The sequence below is a fragment of the Bos javanicus genome, chromosome 19, assembly GCF_032452875.1.
Source record: "Bos javanicus breed banteng chromosome 19, ARS-OSU_banteng_1.0, whole genome shotgun sequence".
In the NCBI taxonomy this organism is placed as follows: domain Eukaryota; kingdom Metazoa; phylum Chordata; class Mammalia; order Artiodactyla; family Bovidae; genus Bos; species Bos javanicus.
The window spans coordinates 41,387,159-41,403,135 of NC_083886.1; the positions used below are offsets into that span (position 1 = coordinate 41,387,159).

Below are 15,977 nucleotides of genomic sequence, written 5' to 3' on the forward strand. Positions count from 1 at the left end.
CCGGGAGTGGACAGCTCCCGGCCGGGTCCCAGCTCCGCCTCCAGCCTTCTCGGGGTGGAGGAAGGAGGACAAGGTCTCTACTGGGTTGGTCTTTTAGGGGAGCCGCGGAGCTCAAGGTCAGAGAGTATAATCCGATGGACCCTTTCGCGCCTACTGAGTCCTTCAAGCGCCTTCCCTTTCCTCCTTTGTCAGGGTGCTTTTATTTGGGGGGTCTTGGGGCCAACCTTTAAAAGCCTCAGTGTGCCTGAATTCAAGCCCCAAACTCAACACTACAACCTCCATTTCAGCTCTAAAACGAGCAGAAGTGTTTTTGAAAAAATAATTTAAACAAGCAGAGTCAGAAACAGTCCCGTTGTGGCACTCCTAAGTGTGTTCAGGCTTTGGGACTTAGACCCCTCTCCAAATAGTCCAGTGAGCACTGGTGTCTGGATTGGAGTGGGGGATGCTGTTCCTTGCGGAGGAAGTCAGTTCAGAGCAGCCTCTGCTCCTGAGGCTCAGAGAAAGAGAACCCTGAGTTTACCTTGCCTGAGAGGAGGAAATGGCTTGGGCCGTCTGCCTGAGGGCTTCCTTCTACCCGGAGCAGCACCAGGCAAGAAGGGGGTTGTCCCCCTGTGGATCAGAAGGCTTCTCGCCGTCTGGTGAGGGGAAGCTAGTGGCTATGTCAAGCTCCACTCTATCTACCTGGTGGGCTCCTAGACTCAGGCCCCCTCACAGAACTCTGGGGGTGTTCCATTAACTTCATCAACACCTCTACAAATTTCAATATTCTTGAGGCTGAAAATGGCTGATTCCCTTGAGTCCACTGAAGTTTTAAATTTAAGACTGGAAAGACTTCTTCCATTAATATTTCATCCTCATAACCTGATACTTTTTCTATTTAAAAGCATCCCTATCTGGCTCAAATGGTTGTCTCTTGATTTCTACACACTCGTTTTGTTTGTTTGTTTGTTTTTGCAATAGTGGGCAAAGGATTGTAAAATGACTGACTGCTCTCATCTTAGTTATTTTCAGTGATGAAAAGATATTTTGTTTTCAAAAGAGGTGCGTGTGCATGTTGGGGAACTGAAGGAGTGTAATGAGATTAGCGCAATGCTTTGTGCTGGGGGCGTGTGTGAGTCTGTGTAAGGTCTGTGAGGGGCAGCAAGTGCAGCTGTTTCGGTGCCCAGTGGGTGGGTGTGAGGGGGTTTGTAGTGTGGGAATCCTACCCAGGAATTTCCAGGGTTCCTTTACCTGGCCACCACACAGTCATTGACTCTGTTTTTTTCATCACGCTGAATCCCAGCTCAATGCCCGGAATGAAACGAGGCCACCGTGAAAAACCGGTCCGGCTTTGCATCTCATTTACATAAATATTTATTAATCGTCATTAAACTGAACAGAAACACGCAATGCACTTCGGGTGTCCGACGGGAGTTTCATCTTCTCTACAGGAGGAAGGTAAAATTCCGTGTGAGTGTGTGGGTGTTTCGCCTGTGGGTTTGCATTTTTGTATCGTGTGTTTGGATATCTGATCTCCTGCCTCCGGTGGGGAGAGGTTCTCCTTTTGCCCCTTTTATTTTGGGAAACCTCCAGAAGGAGTCCTCAGCCCTCTCCCTGCCCACTTGTCAGCCAGAGCCAAGAGGATGCCTGGGACAAAAACTCCCTCTCCAGCCACCGGAAATCGCCGGGCGCCTGAGGCCCAAAGAGGCACGGTCAGGCAGAGGCGGGGCTGCCTTCAGGTCTGGGTCTCCACCCTTGTCCCGGGAAGGGATGGAGTTGCCTGAGCGGGGCTGGGGGGCGGCGAGCTCTCCTCCCTCTGCCCCCCGACGCCAGCTCTGGGCCTGCGTGTGCGTGCGGTGTGGTGTGCGTGTGTGTCTTTCATGCAAACCCTCCCTCCCCAAACCGACCCCCCAACAATTTGCCATTCCATACAAATTTGGAAACAGATTTTTAAAAAACAGCATGACGCACAACGGGGACGGGGCGGGGGAGGGCAGTGGCACTGGGGCCCCAAATCTCGGAGTCTCTGATTGTAAGAACCTGGGGAGGGGAGGGGGCAGCGCAGGCCCCCACTTCACCAAAGTGCACAGATCCGCGCTTGGGCGGCGCGGCCCGCGGGCCCGGAGGGGCATCCCGGGGCCGGGCCGGGCCGCTAGGCTCAGTCAGAACCTCCTTGCATAGATATTTGTGTCTTTTTATTATTGGTAGTAGTATTTTTTGCCTTTTATTGCTTCTAAAAGTTCTTACTGCGTTTTTTTCTAATCCGGACTCTGCGTTCGGCCTCCGTCGCCTCAGATTTTTTTTTTTTTTTTGTATGTATGTTTAAAAAAGGAAAAAGGGGGGAATGAACTCTAGTTACAAATTATCTTGGCCTCTCTCTTTCCTCTCAATCCACGTTCCCTCCCGCCAAAATTAAAACCACAAAACGCTGAGACTAGGGGTTGGGGATGAGGGCTTCCAGGTCCAGGCTTGGAGCCCAGACTTACGCCCTTTTCAAGAAAGAGGGGGCGCCCGGCTCCTCAGCAGCTCGGTGACTGTTTCAATAATAATAATAATAGGAGGAAAACAGTATACCACAACCCAGCTGCCCCCCTTACCAAAGCCTTTGGGCCTGCAGGGGGAAAGGGGCAGAGGAGACAGTGCAGGAATTGGGAATGGGGGAGGGGTCTCCAGAGAGTGCCCGAAGAGGGTCCCTGTAGAAGTACTCCCTGGGAAAGAGGAGGAGAGAACCCCTTGGGGAGAGAAGCCGAGTCCCCTGGGGGAAGCGAGGCCCCTAGGACGGGCACCCACAGATAAGAGGACCGCGCTGCCCAGGAGAGCGGCAGAACCGACTACCCGCTCCCCGCACCCCGCGCTGGGGTAGGTGGGGATGCCCCTGCGCTGGGTGGGTGGAGAGGTTGGGGGCAGGGATGCGGGCAAAGGCAAAAAAAAAAAAAGGAAGGGGCAGGCGCGAGGTCTCAGTTATGGAAAAACGCATTGAGCTCCTCGTACATGGGGCCCCGGTCGTGGTGAAGGTGCATATCGTATGATAAGAGATTCTCCGAGTGGACGCCCCCGCGCACAGCCGACGAACCAAAGACCAGCCCGTGGCCCGTGGGCCGCGAGCCGGGCAGCGCCGAGTAGTGCATAGAGTAATGGTAGCTCTTCTCGTGGTCGGGCGACGAGTCCTGCTTGAGCGAGAAGTTGCCATTGAGGCAGAGCGGGGGGCTGAGCGGGCCCTCGTACTCGGAGCTGTTGTAGTCCGGGCTCGCGCCGCCGCCGCCCGCCGCCGCGTACAGCGTCTCATAGGCGGCGCAGTAGCCGTGGGTCCGCAGGGCGTGCGCCGCGCCGCTGCCCAGGCCGCCCGCCGCCTGGCACTGTGCGCCCGCCAGGCGCGAGCACGGGTACGGGTAGGGGTGCATGGCGAACGGACCGCCCGAGCCGTGGAAGCGGCCCGTGCCGTCGGCGCCCTGCTCGGTGAGGAAGTTGCGCGAGTTGAGCTGCAGGCAGCCGGCCACCAGGTTGGTGGTGGGCTGCGACAGGCCCTTGCACAGCGTCTGCACGTAGGACACCAGATCGGGCCGCTTGCCCGAGCGCAGGATCTCCGAGAGCGCCCAGATGTAGTTCTTGGCGAGGCGCAGCGTCTCGATCTTGGACAACTTCTGGGTCTTGGAGTAGCAGGGCACCACCTTCCGCAGGTTGTCCAGCGCGGCGTTCAGGTCGTGCATGCGGTTGCGCTCCCGCGCGTTCGCCTTCTGCCGCCGCAGCTTGGAGCGCTCCAGGCGCGCCTTGGTCATCTTGCGCTTCTTGGGCCCGCGCTTCTTGGGCCGCTCGCCCTCAGCCTCGTCCAGCCCTTCCTCTTCCTCCTCTTCCTCCTCCTCCTCGCCCCCCAGCTCGCCTTCCTCCTTGACCTCGGCCAGCGCGGCCTCCGGCACCTCGTCGGAACGGAGAGGGACGGGCTTGGCGGCCCGGGCGGGCCCCGGAGCCCCGGGCCCCGGCTGAGGCGGAGGTGGAGGTGGTGCGTCGCCCTTGTCGCTCCTCGGCTCGTCGTCGTCGCCGTCGCCCCAGCTGGCGAACTTGGGCACGTCCGAGAGGAGACCGGGCTCGCTGAACAGGCGGGTCAGCATGGTGCCTGAGGACGCCCGGCGGGCGGGAAGGGGAGACAGAGAACACAGAGTTAGGGGCGCGCTGGGTTCATGCCGCGCCCCCTCCACCCGCCTCCACCCCCGAGTCCAGTGCGGGTTCCTGCCCGGGGGGCCCTGGATGCCCACTTCCTCCGCCTGCCCCACCCCGAGCCTGCCCAGCCCTTCCCCGGCCCCGCGCCCGGGATCTCGGCCCAGGCCCTTTCCCCAGAGCTGGGCCCCAGCTCCACCCCTCGCCTGAACGAGGGGCCGCTCCCCGCGCCGGGTCATCTCCGGGTGTGGTTGGGGACGGAGCTGAGGCTTTAGGGAGCAGATCTCTTCACCGGGGGAGGCGGCACGATCGCCCGGAAAGCCTGTTCTCTCCCGGCATTGGAGGAAGGCTGGGCGGCCGCCGGTGGGGACAGCTGCCCCGCTCGGCGGCTCCGGCGGCCCGGGCCCCTCCGCCCTGCTCCCTCACCCTCCCGTGGCTCTCACCCCCACGCTCCCTAATCCAATTTGCAACTTGGCCGCGCGCCGCCCTCGGCTCGGCCCCCACCCCCGCAGCCCCAATTCCAGAGGCGGGAGGATCGTTTCCTCTAGCCCGGCGTCCCCAGCTCCCGGAGCCGGCTCGGGGCGGCGAGGACTGAGAAACCCGGGCGCGGGGAGGAGACGGAGAGAAGCGAGCCCCGTCCTTCTCCCCTGCGGTCGGGGACCCCCTTCCCCCCTTTAAACTGCCTCCCTCCCACACGTCTCTTCAGATCTCGTTGTATTTCGGGATTGATAGGAAAAAAAAAAATCCAAATTTGTTTGTTTGCTTCTCTCTCTCTCTCTTTTTCCGGTGGTAGGGAAAGGTCGAAGGTTCCTCCGGGACAACCATGGGGGGTTCCCATCTCAGGCTCTTCACGCCCCCCATGACCCTGCTTCCCCCTCCTCCCCAAGCCCAAGGCGGGCAGAGACGCCTCCCTCCGCAGCCCCCTGAGCTGCAGCCCCTTATGCGAGAGGAAACCCGGGGCTCCTCCGATGCCCACCCCATGAAGGGGCATCATCCCAGGAAGGGAGGATTTGGGGACCGTCCTGTCGGCCGAAGAAGCTGCCCACCCCCCCAACCAGCGGGTCAGATCTAGCTCCCTTTCGGACAACTTACCTCGGAGAGGAGTCAAGGGGAGAGGGGAGGGGAGGGGGGGGAGGGGGGCAAGAGAGAGAGGGGGGAGAAGAGGAATCTTCTCGCTTATTTCATTGTTCCCCCATCTTCAGGGAGCGGGGGCAGCGGCTCCTCAAGGCGGCAGGCGCCGGCGTCTTCAGAGCGCCATGCGAACCGCGGAGCGAGTGTGGCATCTCTACCAGGCGGGGTACCAGCCTCTATGCCAGGCCATATGGGCTTGGCACGTCACGGGCAGCAGCTATCACATGAGAGACGGTGATTGGCATGCGTCTGCATTGGGGGAGAGCCGGCTCCCCCGGGACCCGCCGCCATCTGTCACTCTCTACTCCAAAAAAAAAAAAAAAAAAAATTAAATAAATAAAGGAAATAAATAAATATCTCTGCCGCCCTCCCGTCCCCGCCCAACGCAGGGAAAGCAGGGATTGAGAGGGAGGTAGGAGGAGTTGCCCCCCTTGGATATAGAGTCCCCCACATGGGAACAATGGGGTGGCAAGGTTGGAAATTGGGGGGTTTTGATGTTCCCAATTCTATGCTCCCTCCAGGGCCCTGCTCTGTCCATTTCTTTCCTTGCGGGCCCCCAAAGGTGGGTCAGGAACCAGAACCTAGGGTCTGGAGAGGGGACCTCTATGCTTGCCCCCACACCCCCCCAGGAGGATCCCCTTGACCACAAAGGGACAGCTGAGGCCTCTTCCCTGGGTGGGCGTGGGGGGCGTCCCTGGCCTAAGCCCCATAGGTAGATGTTGGCACTGTGCCATCCCTCATCCCTGTCTGCCCCTCCCCCACCCACCCTCATGCACACACAACATATGTGGCTGAACGAAATTCAAACCAAGGGAAAGACAGAGAAAAGGAAAGACTTGCCTGGATGTCTGTGCCTCTGCATGGGCGTGTGTGTGTGTCTGTGGGGACATGTGTGTGTATCTGTGGAGTCAGCCGATGGGAAAGATTTTCTTGGGTGTTTGGGAGCACATGTAGGTTGGGATCTGGATGGAAAGCAGCCCCTGGGATAAGACTATGTACCCACTGTCTGGGGGTGGGGGAGAGGGTTGGGTCTGGATTCCTAACCCAGAAACCTCTCCCTCCTCGCCCCCCAATTCCCAGCCCCACCTACCCTCCCCCTTCGAGACAAGTAGCCTGTCCCACCAGTCTCTCTCTCTCCCGGCCTCTGACTTGGTTGTTTGAGGGAGGAGGGGGCTGGGCTGAGAATCGCCTCAAGTTCCTGGAGGAGATGCAAGCATTCCCCTCCCCCTTCAAAAAATCCTGAAAGTAGAGAAGCCAACTCCAGCAGTCCCCCAGTGACCAGGGGGAGGTAGGTCAGACAGGTGCCTTGGTGAGGAAAGTAGGAAATTCCTGTTTTATCTTACAGCTCACCCTTCAACCCTCTCCCTGGGCCAGACACAGATGCATGGATTGAGGGAGGAAGCTTTACACACACACATACACACATACACACACACACCTGTTCCTCACTCTGTGTACAAAAAATGGATACACACCCCTACTCAGATAGAGTCATGTGTGTAAGCAGGCAGTCACAATCAGGTGTTGAGAGACCCTGTCTACACCCTTATTCAGGCTTTCCTAGTGTGTTTCAGACCCACTTTTCCTATCCCTCCCCATCCTCCAGCTTCCATATGCTAAGACAACTTCAATTATACTTGACCACATTCACTTTGATAGCAACCACGTGCCAAGCAGGGGTCTTCTTCTCAGTCTGCACAGGAACACTTTTCTCCTTCTAGGACTTCAAGAAGGGGTCTTGAGCTGGGAAGACACTGATTTGGTGTCTGGTAGAATGAATTAGGTTCTAAACAGAGGCATACAAGGTGGCTAAGGAGGCCTTGGGAGAAGGGGGCTGCCGCTGTGTGAGGCTCAGAGGCACTTGACCAGGTACCAGAAGGCACCTCAAAGCATCCTTCTGTGAAAGTGAAAGTGTTAGTCACTCAGTTGAGTCCGACTCTTTGGATTCCTGGACTGTAGCCTGCCGGGCTCCTCTGTCCATGGGATTTCCCAGGCAAGAATACTGGAGTGGGTTGCAATTCCCTCCTCCAGGCGATCTTCCTGACCCAGGGACTGAACTCAGATCTCCTGCATTGCAGGCGGATTCTTTACTGTCTGAGCCACCAGGGAATCCAAGTGTCCTTATACTGAGGCCCATAATGGGGGACTGGCTTGCCCAGGACCAGGCAGTGGAGCACAGATCTTGATATAGAACCCAGGGACTTGACTCCCAACCCAGTGCTCCTTCCATAGTCCCATAGTCTGCCTCAGGGGGCCCCAAGGATGAGAAGCCAATGTTAAGTCTTCCTCCGTTCATACATCCTGGTCCTGGGAAGGCACATGATCTGGGGGCACTCTGGACATGGCAGAGGGGGCCAAAGGATAGACCTCAGGTGGGGCATAGATTCGGCAGTGCTGGCCAGGCCCCTGTCCACTTCTGGGCATAGCCTCAAAGGCTTTCCTGTCTCTTCACTGAGGCTGGGGGTCTTCAATCCAGACACATGGCCCTTCTTGAGTCCCCTAGTCATATGGTATTTTGATTCCATGCATATGCTTTGGGCTCTGATTCCTGGCCAACCCTACTTACCATCCTTAAAGAATGCTGAATGCCTTGAACAAGTTACATAACAGCTCTCAGTCTTGATTTCCCCATCTGTAAAATGGGGACAATTATGCTACGCTTCATAGGGCTGTTGTTAGCACGAAATAGGATAATGGGTGTATTGAGTTGAGCATGGGGCTAGCAATAGAGTGCACCTTCAGTAAATGCCAGCTCTCCTTTTCCTTAAAGCACTTTGTAAACTGTAATATGCTTTACACTAATAATTTCTTGTACATACCCCCTGATACATACATATTCAGAATGCTTTGTCTACATGGGAACTGAGTTTTTGTTGAATTAATGGGTGAATGAATGGATGAGTGCGTGAATTAGTGTTTCCTTGGGGTTGAAAGATACCCCCTGCCCTCTCCTTTGGACACTGAGGCCTGGGTCAAGCCTCACAGGCCCCTACCAGCTCTGCTTTCTACTGCAGTGGAGCCCTTTGGAGGGCTTCCATCCCTCCCCATCTCCTTTCAGGAATGGCCTCAGCCCCCTTCAGGGCCCCCCACCCCAGGAGAATGAGGCCTGAGGGGTTGGGGGACGTGCCTGGGGGTATGGGAAACTTCATGCCGCTCAGTCTGTTTGCTGCCCCTGTCTTTTCTTCCTTCAGAAAAATGGAACAAGTTTTTCTCACTCGACACATTTCAACTTTTTTTTTAGAAGATACAATAAAAAACAGGGGAAAATTGGAACAGAGGGAGGTGTGGGATGGGCCCGCCTTAGACATGAGCTTGAAAGAGGTATAAAACACACGTGTCCACATACACAGGAACAAGCATGAACAGACAGGGACGCCCGTGCTCCTTTCCGTGCACCCAGAGACGCAGAGATGCGGTGATAGAGAGACAGAAAGAGCCAGAAATGGAAGGAAGGAGATGGAAGAAGAAGGACACCCAGAGATGCCATCTGTTCCTCCCCCTGGCATTGGGGGAAGGGAGTTGGTGAGGGGCCTGGTCCCCTCTGGGTCTCTGAGAGGGAAAGCGGAAGGGTAGGCATCTCAGGCAGGCCTGGAAGATTCCCATTTCTGCTACCCACCCCCATCCAGGGAGCCTGGAGCTGAGGGTCTGAGGTTCCCATGGAGACATAGCCCCATCCCAGGGGAGGCCACTGTCTGGGCACCTAAAATGGCTGCCTCAGAGGGGTGGCGGCCATTTTGTGCAGGCGTAGGTCCTGGGTTGGGGGTGGGGGTGGGGCCTTGGGGGTGTAGAGGGGAGAGAGCCGGAGGGGATAGGTCATTCCTGAGCAGTCTAGGGATTCTTGCTCAGAGGACTGGAGAATGTTTTATAAAGCTGCTCTCATTACGCCCCCTGCTACACCAAAAAAAAAAAAAAAAAAACCCACATATAAATCTGTAAACCTCCATTCCATTCAGACAGCCAGAAGGACACCTAGCCAGACACTTGCCACCAACATCACCATGCCCCAAATAAGACTGGTGGGGGCAAGTGTGCTGGGGAAGGGGACTTGATTTCCCACCGAAGGGCCAAACCGTGGGGAGCAAGTAGGTTAGCGTTCAGGTGCCCATTCCCCTCGGCCATTTCACTCCATCTCCGGGGGCCTCCCAGGCGGAGGTGGTCTGGCAGGTGAAGAGTGAGGGCCGGAGCAGCACGAGGAGGGGCAGTCTGCTGTTCTCCCCCTGGCTCTGATTTGAGGTGAAGGGCAGGAATGCGGGGATCCTCGGAGGGCCCGTGCTCCTGGCACTGAGTGTGCTGTGGGGAAGGCGGCAGGGGAGGGGGCAGGCTGGCACTGCCCACGCGGTGACTCTCCCCTAGGTCCTGAGGCCTGCAGAGTCTGCCGCCCCCTCCCAGCCCCCTGTCCACCTCCAGTCTGACAGGACGTGGGGGAGGGGAACCTGCCGCTTCTTCCTGGCTCTGGGGTGGGCACCTGCCCCCTCCCCCCGCCCGCCGCAGTGTTCTGGGGAGCGGCGGGCACGCCAGATGGCGTGGCTGAGAATGCGGCGACGTTGCCGGGAGGTGAGGGCTGGCACGGGTGATATGCGGCTGCGTGCCTTGTGGTGCCACCGGAGAGGGGGCGGGGGAGGACCAGTGAGGTGGAGCCCCCATCCTCAGTGCTGACCTCCTGTGCTGACCTCCAGCTCACCACTAGGATTTTCTCTGACTTCCTTTGCCTGCACCCTGGGCTCCCGCGCTGGGCCCAGGCCCCACCCAAAGATAGGTGGGCACCTGCCTACAGCCCCAGCCCTGATCTGAAAGTCCTGAGTCGGACCCCTGCTGCACACCTCCCTAATCTGGGACAGAGGGCCATGAGGAGACCCACTAGCCCTCCTGCAAAGCCAGCCCCCGCAGGATTGTTCCCTTGCTCCAAAAGTACAGTGACTTGTGCCCCATAACTTTTGCCTTCTGGCTTTTGGGCCCTGTTTTGTTTTGAAAAGAGCTCCTTCCCTAATGGGCTCTAGTCTCTGAGTCTCTATTTTCTTTAAATTCATTCTCATTCCTCACCAAGAGCGGTCCTGCTTGGACACCTCCTCCTGGGTGTCTTCCTGGATCTCCTCCTGGCAACTTCAGTACTTACCACCCACTGTTAGGACAAACCATTCACCCATGTCTCCCTGACTTGACTGTGGTGGCTACTTACCTTATATCTCAGTAGTCTGGGGCTTCACACAGGTTGTATAGAGTTGGTGTTCAATAAATGCTCCTTGTATTACTGCCTAACTGACTTAGAGGGTTTGGGGGTACTGAAGCCTTTCTCCAGAGAATCTCCTAAAGCAGTAAGTTCTAAGGTCGCAGGTCAAGCCTGGAGCCCACAGACTCCTCCTCCTGCCTTCTGCACAAATTTCAGTCTGGGGAGGAGGACTTGGGATGGGGGGGTTGGGTCACAGGTTTTCCTTTGAGTGGCTCTCAGAGAGGGGGCTCTGTGTATGGAGGCTGAGTCTGGGGGTGCTGGGCCCATTCCCTGGGCATGAAGCTCAGACTCAGGCCACATGAGGTCCCTCACTGCCTCCCCCTCCTGGGGGATTCCTGCCCAGCAGCAGCCCCTCTTCTTGGGCCTCATATCTCTCAGCAGGCTCAGAGGCCCTCTCCTACCCCTTGTCCTACCCCACACCTTCCTCGCATGGGGTAACGGCAACTTGCCACAGGAACGGGAGCTGAGGTCCCAGGACGCCACTGAGCTGTCCCACTCCCACTGCCGTTTCGTCTTTGCTGATGCTGCTCCCCAAAGCCACCCCTACTACCTCAACCCTCTTTTGTGGGTCTGGCTCAGCCTCTCCTCCCTGGAAAGTTCTGACTTCCCACAGGCCCTTGCTCCTCTGGCTTCCTCAGGACTGGGGGTGTTCATCCTGCCCATTCTATGGAAAAGTCAAATCTGAAGGTGGTATTCCCCTCATTGGGCACCTTCAGTGGCTCCCATCACCCCTAGGATCAGGCCTTGTTCCTTAGGGACAACTGGATCTGGTTGCTGTGCAGTTCTCTCTGTACGTTTGTCCCTGCCTTGAACTCTGCTCCTCAGCCACTCTAAGCTCCTCCAGCTTTCACCAGCCTCCTACCTGTGAGCTTGCTCAGGCTGTCCCCTCTGCCTGGAGCACCATCCACTTTCTTCACCTTTTAAGCCTAAGCATCACCTCCTCCAGGAAGCCTCTCTGGGTTAGATGACCTCCTCTGACTCCACTAATGCCTTTTGCACACCTCTAGGGAGGCATGGGCTTCCCTGGTGGCTCAGCGGTTAAGAATATGCCTGCCAATGCAGGAGACACAGGTTCGATCCCTGGGTCCGGAAGATCCACTGGAGAAGGAAATGGAAACCCACTCCAGTATTCTTGCCTGGAGAATCCCATGGACAGAGGAGCCTGGTGGGCTACAGTCCTTGGGATGGTAAAGAGTCAGACACAACTCAGCAACTAAATGATGATGACAGGGAGGTGCAGGCCATGACCTTTGCCGCACAGGTCTCTCTCACCTGGTAGGCAGTAACTAGTAAAGGGCCTAACACCCATGATATCCTCAGTAAGTGTTTGTGGCAACAAAGTCCTGTCCCCTCGTTGCCCAGAAACTGAATGCTGGAGCCAGGGCAGGACACTGGCCCATAGGAAGCTCCTCTCCCTTTCCCCTCAGTCTCCCCCCAACACCAGCACTGACATAGAACTTCAGCCTTCCCCTCTGTAAAATGGGTGTGATCATTACAATAAGATGCCTGCTGAGCATCAAATGAACAAACAGGTGTGGAAGTGCTGCCTCAGCAACTGCCCCATCCAGGTATGGCTGGTTTGGCCTCAAGCCCCTGATAAACTGTATTTAAGAAAAAAAAAAAACAAAACTTTGTTCCTGAAGTTCTGTTCATCAGCACATCTTTGTTCTGCTTTCCTTGTCACTTTTCCATGTGAGCAGTTGTGATGTCCTGCCCCTGCCCCTGCCCCTCCACGGGTCCGGCCTGCAGAGGAAGGCAGTCAGACGAAGAGGGAGCTCAAGGTAGTCAAAAGAGCACCAGACTTAGCAGGGTCTCAGCCTTGATCAAATCATGTAACCCTCTGCTTCCTCATCTGTAAAATGGGAATCGTGCCACGTGCCCACCTGCTGCCTCTCTCTGCACTGATGGGGGGTGGTTAAGTCCTGACTGACAGCAGATGGAGGGCACCCAATGGGGCAGTGCAGGGCAGTGGGAAGAGCACAGGACAGTGTGCGTCCCAGGCTCTCTTTCCTCCAGGCGGGCTCTGCTATGAACTTGCCCATGACTTGGGCATGTCCTGATTTCCTCCCCCTGGACATCAGAACCACCCGGGAGCTGGGTTGGGGACTCCTGGGAGCTGGGCACTGGAAAGTTCTCAGATGCCTGAGCCAAGCATTGGTGCATGGTGGCACCTGAGGCTGGCAGTGGGCACAGATGACCCACAGCTGCAGTGGTGCTGGTGCTCCCAGAAGGGCAGCCTCAAAAAGCCATGCACGGAGGGTGCACATAGACAGCAGGGCCAGCAGGGCAGGAGGTCATAATTTAACCTCCTGGTTTAGTCCCTGGGAAACTGGAGCCCAGGACAGTGTGAATGCGACTTAGCTGTTACTTCCTTAGTTCAGTACCCTGAAGGGTTAGGGGGCATGGGGAAAGAAGGGAACAGTTGAGGGATAGGAGCCTCATGGCCCAATGCCCCACCTTACAGATAAAAAAAACACCACATCCCAGAGAGGGGACGCAACCTGCCTGGTGTCACAGAAGTGGGGACAGAGCTGGGACTAGAAATGAGGACCTGATTACCTCTTGCGGGTCCTCCTGTCCCTCGGGCTTCAGAGCTCTCTGTAATAATGAAATATTTCATAATCCATAATAATGAGATGACAGCGGTAGAGTTATCGGTGCTGGGCCCTGGCTTCACTCACACACAATCTTATTTCATTCTCACCATGACCTCAGATGTGGGATGACAGTTAACTCCACTTGAAGATAAGACGCTGAAGCACAGAGAGGTTAAGGCTGCTGTGCCAAAGTCACATAGCTAGTAAGTGGCAGAGCCCAGATTGGAACCAAGCTCTGTCTGACTGAGTCCGGCCGCTTACTCACTTTTACATACGGTGTTCCTTTCTCTGAAACCCAGGTTATCTCTACACTGTGGGACCAGTGGGCTCTCCAGGTGGCACTAGTGGTAAAGAACCTGCCTGCCACTGCAGGAGACATGAGACGAGACCCCCTGGAGGAGGCCACGGAAACCCACTCCAGTATCCTTGCCTGGAGAATCCCATGGACAGAGGAGCCTGGAGGGGTACAGTTCATAGGGTCGCCGCAAAGTCAGGCATGACTGAAGTGACTTAGCACATGGAACCAGTAGACTCTACAGTAGAGAGGGAAAGGAGGGTGCCCTTGGAAGATACAGTGCCAAGGGTGTGCCTTTTGTCCAGGCCCCCACATAATGGGAGCCAGTATCCCTGCCTGGGTCTCTGCAGTTCTATTCATGGGTAGGTGGTGGTGGTGGTTGGGGGTGGGGGGGGCTCCCTCTGAACAGTGAAAGATGCAGTCACATCAAACATGGGGTTTATCCATCCAGTATCCCTGTGCCTTCAGCTCCTTTAGGAGGTGCCCTCCTCACCTTTGCAGGTTTGGTGAGATGCTTCCTTCACCAGGAAGCCCTCCCTGATGCCCCCTGGGGAAATGTCAGTTCTTTCCTCTGGCCTTAGCTCCAACCTGAGCACTTGGGATGGACAGACCAGCTGGAACCCCAAGTTTACAGCTTGATCACTAGCCACCTGCCAGGTCATTCTGTTTTTCCCTCTGTAAAATGGGAATAAGGAGCCCTGCCGCACAGAATCTTTGTGAGGACTGGAAGCGAAGCGGTGTCTTATGAGGAAGCTCCTGGTACTCCTCCTTGTCCTTCTCACTCCAGCTTTCTCCCGGATCTCTCCTCATCACCCGCTCCGCGTGCCCAGCAGAGGACCTGGAGCGCCCCGGCCGCCGGTTCCCGGCTCGCAGCCTGCCCTACCGCCGCCGGGCTCCCTCGGCACGCGCCCCGAGCCCTGTGGGGCCGCGTCACCTCCTGGGAGGCCCCGGCACGCGCCCTCTCGCCTCGAGCCCGGCTCCGGCCGCCAGTCGTCTCCGGGAAAGGGGTCAGACGGGCAGCTGGGAGGTGGGGTGGGCGGAGGCGGCAGCGGGCGGCTGCGGGAAGAGGACGCTGCCCCTTTAAGGTGCCACCGCCGCGTGGCAGGGAAACAGCTTGTGCCAGCCCCATTCCGCCCGGCTCCGCTCGCAACAAGAAACACAATGCATAACAATCAGGCGCGCGCTTGGAGCCGTGCCACGCGGCGGGGGCGGGGCGGGGCCGCGGGCGGGGCGGGGGGCGCCCAGGTCGCGACCCTCGACCGGCGTCCGGTGGCCGCGGGCGGGCCGGGACCCCGCGCTGCCCCGCGCGGCCGCTCCGCGCCCCGAGAGGTGGCCCAGCGCCCCGGCGTCCCCCCGCCTCGCCCCGCTCGCCTCCCTCTCCCTCCCCGCCTTCGCGCTCCCTACAAAGTTCATTCCCACTAACTCTTTTCCAGGCCACTTCCCCCTCACATCTGACAATCCGGGGCCCCTCATTCTCCCAGTAATCACTCCACTGCACTAATTGCACATGCAAATATGCAAATGCGTATTAATTAATTACTATACTAATTAGTTCTGTGGTATTTGCGAGTAATAAATCATTGGATGGGAGCGAGGAAGCTGGAGACCTGGCCCATTTTCATTCTGCATAAAATTTTAATGGTCTCTCTGGCTGATCCGGGACGGCAGCGCGCGGAGAGGCTCTTAAAGGGCCAGTGGCCGCGAGAAGGGGCACGGGGCACGGAGCGCGGGGCGACCCCGGCCCTGGGCAGTTCCGCAGGTGCAGCCCTGCGCCCTGCGGAGGCGGTCCCCGGCACCGGGGTGGCTTTTCTCCTCCCCTCCCGGCTAAGGGTACTCCTGGGTGCTTTCTAAGGAGAGAATCCGGGCGAGAAGGAGGAGGAGGAGGAGGCTGAGCTTGGCTGCTTTAAGAAAGGAAAGAGGGCAAGGAGCTGTGAGAGGCCAATGCCAAGGCCTTTGGGGCCCCAGGAAAACAGAAATGAAGACTCCATCTCCAGGATGGCCGAATAAACTAAGGCACCGGGCAGGCCAAGCCAAGCTCTCACCCCAGCGGATCCCCAGGGGGAGAAAGCCTCTAGGTTGTCTTGGGTGCCCTAATCTTGTTTCGTCCTCTGATGGGGGCCACCAAGGCTGGGGGTACCTCCAACTTTTCCTTTCCACACGATCAAGCTGCTGCCCCACCCCCATGGGCACCAGCTGGCACCCTGGCAGAGCAGTCCTAGGCTTGAGTGGGCCCCTGGGACCCTTCTTTTTTTCTGGGAGGTAGTCAGGACCTCAGCACAGGGAGGGGGCTGGCGGCTTCATAGGACCATTGACTCAGGGAGGCAGACGGTTGTGCCTCCTGATTGAGCCCAAGCCAGGGTCTAGGGGGAGGTCAGAGGTGGGAACATTGAGGAAGTGGAGGCTTTGGGCCTGTCCTGAGCCGGGATCCCCAATACCAGAGTCTCTAGTCCAGTTCTACTCACCCTCCAACCTTCTGCATCGGCAAGCCCCTGGTGGGGCAAGGCTAAAAGAATCAGTGCTCTAGTGGGGCCCGTAACAGTGACAGCAGCTCACCATACTGTTAATCTAGGGGCACATTTACTCAGCTGGAGACCTG

General features: G+C 57.4%; 1 protein-coding gene across 1 annotated transcript; it reads right to left on the minus strand.

Annotated features, from left to right (window-relative positions):
• Window positions 1-1,337: 1,337 nt before the first annotated feature.
• NEUROD2 (neuronal differentiation 2) lies at window positions 1,338-5,567 on the minus strand. The gene is made up of 2 exons (XM_061391643.1): window positions 5,224-5,567; window positions 1,338-4,090 (listed from the first exon to the last, which is right to left on the minus strand). Exon 2 carries the CDS (start codon window positions 4,083-4,085, stop codon window positions 2,937-2,939), a length of 1,149 nt encoding a protein of 382 aa, XP_061247627.1. The 5' UTR covers window positions 4,086-4,090; window positions 5,224-5,567; the 3' UTR covers window positions 1,338-2,936.
• Between the last annotated feature and the right edge of the window lie 10,410 nt (window positions 5,568-15,977).